This window comes from Anopheles darlingi, chromosome 3 (assembly GCF_943734745.1).
Source record: "Anopheles darlingi chromosome 3, idAnoDarlMG_H_01, whole genome shotgun sequence".
Classification (NCBI taxonomy): Eukaryota; Metazoa; Arthropoda; class Insecta; order Diptera; family Culicidae; genus Anopheles; species Anopheles darlingi.
Genome location: NC_064875.1, coordinates 50944542 through 50952041, shown reverse-complemented (window position 1 = coordinate 50952041; position 7500 = coordinate 50944542). Strand labels below are relative to the sequence as shown.

Below are 7500 nucleotides of genomic sequence, written 5' to 3'. Positions count from 1 at the left end.
AGCCGTCGTTGTCACCAACACCATCCCCCAGGACGGTCACATGAAGGACTGTCCGAAGATACAGGTAAGAGGGGCACATTCGAGACAACAGTGCACGCACGGTGATGCGGCCGGTGCATAAATTGGTCATCGTAACACTCTTTTACTTCCTTTGCAGTGCATTGATGTATCAATGATGTTTGCGGAGGCTGTCCGCCGAACGCACAATGGCGAAAGTGTGTCTTATCTGTTCTCCAATGTTCCTTACTAAAAAGCTCCAAGGGTTGCAGGTTTCGCTTCATTAGCTGACGAACTCGAGGAAACGATCAAGTGCAGTTAGTTCGTGACATTTTCATCCAGAACCAAGGTGATGCCTGAGAAACGACAACCACGGAACAGGGCAGCCCGGTATCCGGCTGCTGATAATGATTGTATAAAAGAGAGATACTGTATCTCGATAAACTAAATTGTGCAAAGATCACATCCCACACATATACACACGTGAGCATGGAAAATTGGCTTGAAATACAAGTCCCGCACGCACGAAAAATGCTAGACCGATTGTGAATTGAGATAGATGGTAAAAAGTGAAAAATGAGTGTGCTATCGTGCATGAATGAGGCAACATGTTTTGTATACCCAGTATATTCAGTGAAAATCTAAAATTTTCCATCCTTTACAGAGGTTTTTTTTGTAGTCTAGGAATTCAAACACACAAACAGGCACATACATAGCGATGTCGGTGTCGTTTTTCTTGAACAACTATATGATTTAGATTCATTCAGACCCATCCAACATCAATATAAAGCAGACGAAGACACACAAAATGACCCTGAACATTTGTTGGCTTTCTTTTGTTTTTTTTCTTAAGAAGGAAAATGGATGATTTTTGAATAGCAATTATAGACGAAGAGAGAAAGAATTAGAGAGAGATGGATAGGGATCGAAACAAATAGAAGCATAACGTAAATTTAATCGGACTAACGAGCAGATTAAGAATAAAAGCATTAACGCATGATGCAGCATTGTTAACAAGAGGCGCCTCTATCAAAAGAGTTGAACGGTACAAAAGAAGAACGGAAACAAAGGAAGAGTTAATACGGCGTTCGGAGAATGAAGCTAGTAATGTATCATCTAAAATCCGGTAATATATCTGCTGTAAGAGGATAGCTCTTGGAGTAGAATGGGACAGAATGGAATAGAACATGGGGGGCACCATGGAAGGCCACGATCGCGTATCTCAAGCATTCATTTGAGATTGCAGCATTCTAGAGCAAGCGAAGTCGATCGTCAGTCTAATCATCACCCACAGGCATTGTGCAAAAACACAAACAGCTTATTGAAACCTATAGTTCTACAATAAAATACCTCACAACCACTAACCAACGCAGCGAATCCCGCTTCACCATGGCAACCCAATGCGGCAGTGCAAGGCGACTGCTGTAGTCTCGGACTACTAGAGTCAAATATTTCTAAACAGCAAAGAGCTTCATTCGGTTTGCGTTTGACTTGATCGTTCCTTCCACCGATTGTTTCACATCCCAGATAAAATACCACTACCGGCCTGTGGGAAAAAGGAAGAGAACATAAGAAAAAAAAACACATTTCGTAACGTTTAGTTTTAGATTATTTGATACAAAAGAAAAATGTACATGCTAGTTTGTGAAAAACTTAGCAGCCATTAAGAAAAAACTGAAGAAAAGTAGATCCACGATGTTTTTTCTATTTTTTGATGACAACGACCATAACTTCCTTCGCTCGATTCGCACATTTTTTTAAAGGTGGAAACAGTTGCTTTATTAGACGAAACTATTGATAATGACCCCTAATTATGATGCACATAAAATGGGCTACGTTGGGGGGACTATTTACGACCCACTGGTAGATGTGTTCTTAAAACATAAATCACAAAACATTTTAACCTTTCTATTTCCAAAAGGAAGTATTGTAGTAAGTTCTGTAGCATCCCGAGCATCCAAAGCAAAGCCATCACCGCCTGAAAACGTCCATCGCGCTTCATAAGTACTTATTAGGCTACTGGATAGAAGTCATGGTGCAAGACGCAACACTCTTTGGTTTGGCAAAAGCTTAACGAGAAACCATGTTTCTACTACTAGCTGCTCTAAGTCTATAGAAGAGATAGCATTTTTGAAAGCCATCCTTTCACCGGAATTGTCGTGCAGACTTGCTAGCATGTTGTTTTGCACACCACTACTCATTACACTTTTGAAGCTAAAGCAAATATCATTCCCTTTGATGCTTACGGTCATTGTAAATCATTTGAAAAGAATTTTTTGAGCAAAACACAGCTATTCCGTGTATACTTTTACGATTTTGATACTTGGCCAATTAAAACCTATATATACACACACAAAAAACCCACCATCCAACCAATCGTGCACCTTAGTGAATACGTCCTTTGAATAGATAACCACGGCAGGGCCCTAACTTAGTGCAACCTTAGACTTTCGATGTTTGTTGTGTTACAAGACGGTAAGGCCTCTCATGTGGCGGTCCGTGAGAAACGTGGTTTGAATCCTTAAGGATTCTTAAGGAGCTACTCTACTCTATCACTATCAAGAATCAATACTTGTGTGTTCCCTGCAATTGTGACTGATTCCTGATAAGGTCGACCAACTATGCGCTCGATGAGGTACACAGTTGCTGGCGACCTTATTTGAGCTTTCCGTACTGCTAATGAGTAAACTAAACGCGCTAGAATGAGGGCGAAAGTGTATGGTCATGGCGGTATGGCACGATTGGTGGCCCGGATCAGAACGAATGTTCGACTTTCTAATCCTCCTTAGTGCGTCCCTTCGGTAGCGTCACATCGAACACGATGGGCTGGTTATTGGGTAAATAGTTTATGTCACAGGTGGATGCATTCACGAAAATGATCTTGCCGTCCGACGTAATACCGTAGCCTTCGTGCACGTGGCCAAACACGTGGTACTTTGGTTTGACCCGTTGTTGTACCGACGTTAGCAGCTCCACGCAGCCCGCCCTCACTCCCGAGCAGCACAGATCCCCGTGACCGACGGGTGGCGTGTGGGTGATGAGTATATCGACATTTTCCGGTATCTGTTCCCACTTTTCGAGGCAGTCCTTGCCACGCTTCACGTTAAACGCCCACTTGCAGAACTCCGGTTGCCAGGGTGTGCCGTAGATCTTCAACCCGAACAGCTCCACGCACTCGTCCTGCAGATACGTGCAGTTGCTGAGATACTGTCGAATGTTTTGCGTTTTGACCGCTTCCGCCAGACTCTCCTTGGAGTTCCCGAGTGTAGGGATTTCGTCCAGCAGCGTATTGCCCGTCTTCTTGCAACAGGCACTCGCATTCTGGAATGGATGGGTGAAGGTGTGGTCGAAGCTGAGTTCGTGGTTCCCCGCTATCACCAGCTTGTGTTTGTGGGGAAGTTTAGCTGGAAGAAAAGGGGGGATAAGAAAAAAACGTCCAGTGCGGATGGTCAGCGGAACTACCGAGAATACTTACAGAGCCACTCGTTGAAATCCAGCACCTCATCCAGTTTGCCACAGCGCGTAAAATCACCCGCATGGATAAAGATATCGCCGTCCGGGATGTCGAACTTGATGTGGTGCGTCAGAGAGTGCGTGTCGGACATGCAGACGACCCGCACTTTATTCGCTGGTACGTCGGCCGCCGGAGGTTTCGTGTTGATTTTGATCACTCGTTGAGATTTCGACAACTCCTTCCATGCCGACGTTGGATCGTGGGTTAAGGGGTGAATATCGACGATCATCCTTTTCCTCGATCACTCCCAAAATTCTTCCGAGCAGCCCTTGGGTTTTTTGCGAAGTTATTTACATCCCGATGACGGCAGCGCAACGTCAAAGATGCGTACAGTCACACCTGCGGTATTCGCGGAATCTCTGTTCGCTGGTTTTGAGCTGTTAAAGATTTCGAAACCACATATTTGTCGGATCAATCGATTTGATTGTTCGTGTTAATTGAACTGTGAAATCGCGATGGTAATTCTAGTTTAAACTAAAGCCAATATTTGCCGGTGCAGGTTATAGGGTTGTCTCTTTCCATGAACAGCTGATCGAAGCATCGGCGGGTGACAGTTCGTTTGACATTCGTAGCGGGCGTTGAGAAAAAAAAACTGAAAAAAAAACACCCAAAGTGCACAAACACCACCGGAGTGCGGATCAATAGTGAAAAGTGAAAAGTGTTAAAAAGCGGGTATTTCGTTTCGTTTATTTTCGTTTTTCCTGCGTTCCCAGTGTGGTGGAGCGTGGGGGTGTGCAGGATACGCGTGTGTACGGCTGGGTGGCAGCGGAGAGGCGCCCCGAATCGTCCAAAATGCAGCGTCCCGTGGTGGGAGTTGACGACAAAGAGGGGGCGGAGAGCGGAGAAGACAACAACACGTCCGGGAGTAGCACAAATCTAGCGCTGGCCAGCAGTGCAGGTGAGCAACCTTGATGCTTTCTTTACTTTTAGCCAACAAGCCTGTACAACGTCCAACGATAGAACCCACAGACCCCTCGGAAGAGGCTGCAATGACGAGGGAGTATAAGCTATTGTCGTCGGGAAGATTGCCTATCCCTTCAGATACTACGAATGGAACTGGCCAGTGTGTCGGGACTTTACGTAATGACTAACTCTTTTATATCTTAGAGATGGATTCTGTCTCGTTTCTAGAACTACCAAATTTGCATCCAAATTGGTGACGTGAAATGAACGATTCCCCTCACCTCCGGATGACTGCATTTGTTGACATGGGTATCGAGTGTAGAAAGATACACGTATCAGCGAAATTTTATATATTTATTTTGGAATGTACAAATGTCCGGATACAATCTTTGGAGCATATCCCAAAGGCACTGGATCGTGTATCTATCCAGAACGGTTTTAATTTTATCTCTCCCTTTTCTATTATATTCAAAATGTTACCGAAACAAAGGAGCAAGACGCTTCTTTCGGGAACCAATCGTAGATTTTATCAAATAGATTCCCCTCCTCAATCATGTTCAAGATTCCTATTCTTTGCGTTGTGTGTAGGATTACTCGTATACTCTGTTGATTTCTACTTTGCCCTTTGTTTTCGTGTTATATTGAAAACCATCCGTACTTAGTTAACTTAGATTACTTACTCGTGGTTCTCATGATATACCCAGATCACTGAAACCGTCCTAATTTCGTACACTGCGGTGATATCGTCATGCCAAGCATTCTAGTAGTCTGATCTTCGAGGGGAACTCTGCTTGAAGCAGAAATGCTTACTTAGATCTGCCTCTGCCCAAGTCTGGTCCTAGGTAAACACAACCACTTCTTTCAGTTTGGAACCGTGTAATGACGAATGTAATGTAATGTAATGAGCTAATTTAATTGCACCACCAAAGCCTACACCCTGTAGTTTGATTTAAACAGAGGAGGGCAATGAGTGAAAAGAAGCGCGTCCCAGATAAACCGCGTTTCAAAAGATAATGGAATCGACATGGCCAGCGGAATCAATATCATCTATACGAAAACAGATCACCGACGAGATCATGACGGTGGCGACGCGCAAACTGCGTGGTCCAGCGTGAGCAAGATTTATTTCGAGTTCAATAAATGTAGAGACTGTAGGGAGGGTAACAGCAAAATCTCTGGTACCAGTGCACACGTTAAAAGGCAAAAAAACGATCAATATTAGCTTTTCGTTGACTCATCGTGCCCACACACGAAAATCGGCAGCACACGCCACCGTCCCCGGTCCCAGATATGTTGACGGGGGCAGCTTCAGCAGCAGCAGCATGTAGTATGTACACTACGGTAAACAACACACTGGGCCGCGAGTGCTCCAAACACCAAGACCGGGCACATCTCTTGCTGCTGCTGTTGCTGTTCCTGCTGACGATATTACAAACCATATCGCTTTCGAAAATCGCCCGATGGTACCGCCGGGGTGGTGATGCGCTGACCGGAAAGATAACACACTCTTACCACCAGCAGTTGGTGCGCAAATGACGCGCTTCGTGTGATTTGCCGTTTGTCACAAAGAGGCCCGAGCGGCGGGGGCCTGCTGTGGCCGTCAGTTGATCTTGTCGCGCGCCCAAGACAAGGAGCGAATTGTGAGCGGTCAGCGCTGATCCAACCTGTCGGTCGAGTTCGATCATTGGTTCTGTTACTCTACGGGCGGCCTGCTGGTTCCAATTAGGACGGTTGTGCACTGTTTGTGAGTGACGTTTTCGTTCGATCGATCGATTAGAATCGACGAGTGATACGAGCGATTGTGATGTGCAAGATTAAGGAGGCAAGCATTACATGATCTTTTCAAAGATGATCATCATACCACCAGAGAGGACGTAACCTTTGCAAACCTTGTGATGCTTGATGCGCACGAGTGACGGATTGGGAACGGATCGGAGCGATGGTGTGATTGTACGTCATCAATTATCACTTCCACTCCTGGAGATGAGCGCTTCCGTATGGACATCTTCTTCCCGTCACCCAACAAAACAACTGTGTCACAAGCGCGTTGATGTAGCCCTCGGGCTTTGTCGTAAAGCCGACGGATCGACGGATGTGGTCCGCTCCCTCGTGGACGTATGCTGGTCTCGTTGAGCCTAGGATAAGGTTGACTAAAGATAGCAGATGGTTGATAAAGTGCGCGCAAAACCTCGCGCCATTGACTGGCGGTAACCGCGTGTGATGGTGGTGGTTGACGGGCTTGCGATGGATCAGGTGTGACCGACCGACCGCCCGACCAAGACAGACACCATAATTACTCCATGTCGCATAATTTCGGTAGAGCATGGCGTACTCCCACTCAGAGGTAGAGCTCAGCTTCCAAGACAGAGAGAGTGCGCGCGCGCGCGAGAGAGATAGAGAGTTCGTGATCCTGGTTTAGTGAGTTTTATTTATATTTCTCCACCCCATCTCCCGCAATTCCGTCATTTCTACCGTCGTTTACACCTTTAATGTATGTCGCGACGGGAACTGGGAGCGTAGTGTCCCGGTAGGGTAGTAGTGCCCGCGGAAGCGTGGTGTACCCCGAGGCAATAACACTTCCTAGCCAGCAGGTGTGCGTGTGTCTGGTTTCTTCCTTCCGAGTGATCACGAGTACCGGGCGCGTATGAGTTCGTCTGGGATTGTTGAATGATGAATATGGGAAGGTAGTTTTACGAATGAGGACCTTTTTTTTTGGTGAAATTGGTGGCTGCCGGAGTGCTAAAAATGGCACCTTAAGCGGAACAATCTGTATAATGGAGTATGCGGTGGAAGTGTGTGTGCTGTGCAGGAAAAGTTGTGTAAAATGCTTCAATGCCCCCTTGTTGCCCTCTGTCTCGGTGTTTAACAGTGCCTGCAGAGATACATCAAGGATCACCGCGAGCTTCCGATGTCCTGTCGATCATGTAAAGATCGGGCGCGATTTGCTCGTGGTGCGATTATTCGTGATTACTAGGGTGTAAAACAAACAAAAAAGGAACCAAAACGGTTGTGTTTATGTTTGAACGCGGTAGTTTACATGCAAAACTGCTTAGAATAGTGGCCCGCTTCGGGCATGCCTTGGCACT

At 46.0% G+C, this 7500-nt stretch overlaps 3 protein-coding genes across 9 annotated transcripts in view; 2 read left to right on the top strand and 1 right to left on the bottom strand.

Annotated features, from left to right (window-relative positions):
* The window catches only part of LOC125955813 (ribose-phosphate pyrophosphokinase 1), a 10189-nt gene extending 8507 nt beyond the window's left edge, over nucleotides 1-1682 (top strand). For all 5 annotated transcript variants that reach the window (XM_049687034.1, XM_049687033.1, XM_049687032.1 and 2 more), the window contains 2 exons: nucleotides 1-64; nucleotides 158-1682. The exon at nucleotides 1-64 is cut by the window's left edge and continues 395 nt beyond it. In XM_049687034.1, coding sequence (XP_049542991.1) covers nucleotides 1-64; nucleotides 158-250 — 157 coding nt within the window. In that variant the 3' untranslated portion in view covers nucleotides 251-1682. The remainder of the gene's footprint in view (nucleotides 65-157) is intronic.
* A 19-nt stretch (nucleotides 1683-1701) lies between these two features.
* Nucleotides 1702-3843, bottom strand: LOC125955833 (UPF0046 protein C25E10.12). The gene is made up of 2 exons (XM_049687080.1): nucleotides 3473-3843; nucleotides 1702-3401 (listed from the first exon to the last, which is right to left on the bottom strand). Exons 1-2 carry the CDS (start codon nucleotides 3738-3740, stop codon nucleotides 2773-2775), a joined length of 897 nt encoding a protein of 298 aa, XP_049543037.1. The 5' UTR covers nucleotides 3741-3843; the 3' UTR covers nucleotides 1702-2772.
* Nucleotides 3844-4100: 257 nt separating this feature from the next.
* The window catches only part of LOC125955777 (protein furry), a 38470-nt gene continuing 35070 nt past the window's right edge, over nucleotides 4101-7500 (top strand). For 2 of the 3 annotated variants that reach the window (XM_049686929.1, XM_049686927.1), the window contains exon 1: nucleotides 4101-4409. In XM_049686929.1, the coding sequence (XP_049542886.1) occupies nucleotides 4304-4409 (106 nt within the window). In that variant the 5' untranslated portion in view covers nucleotides 4101-4303. Of the gene's footprint in view, nucleotides 4410-6182 lie in introns of those variants that run through there. The other variant, XM_049686928.1, reaches the window with a different exon arrangement.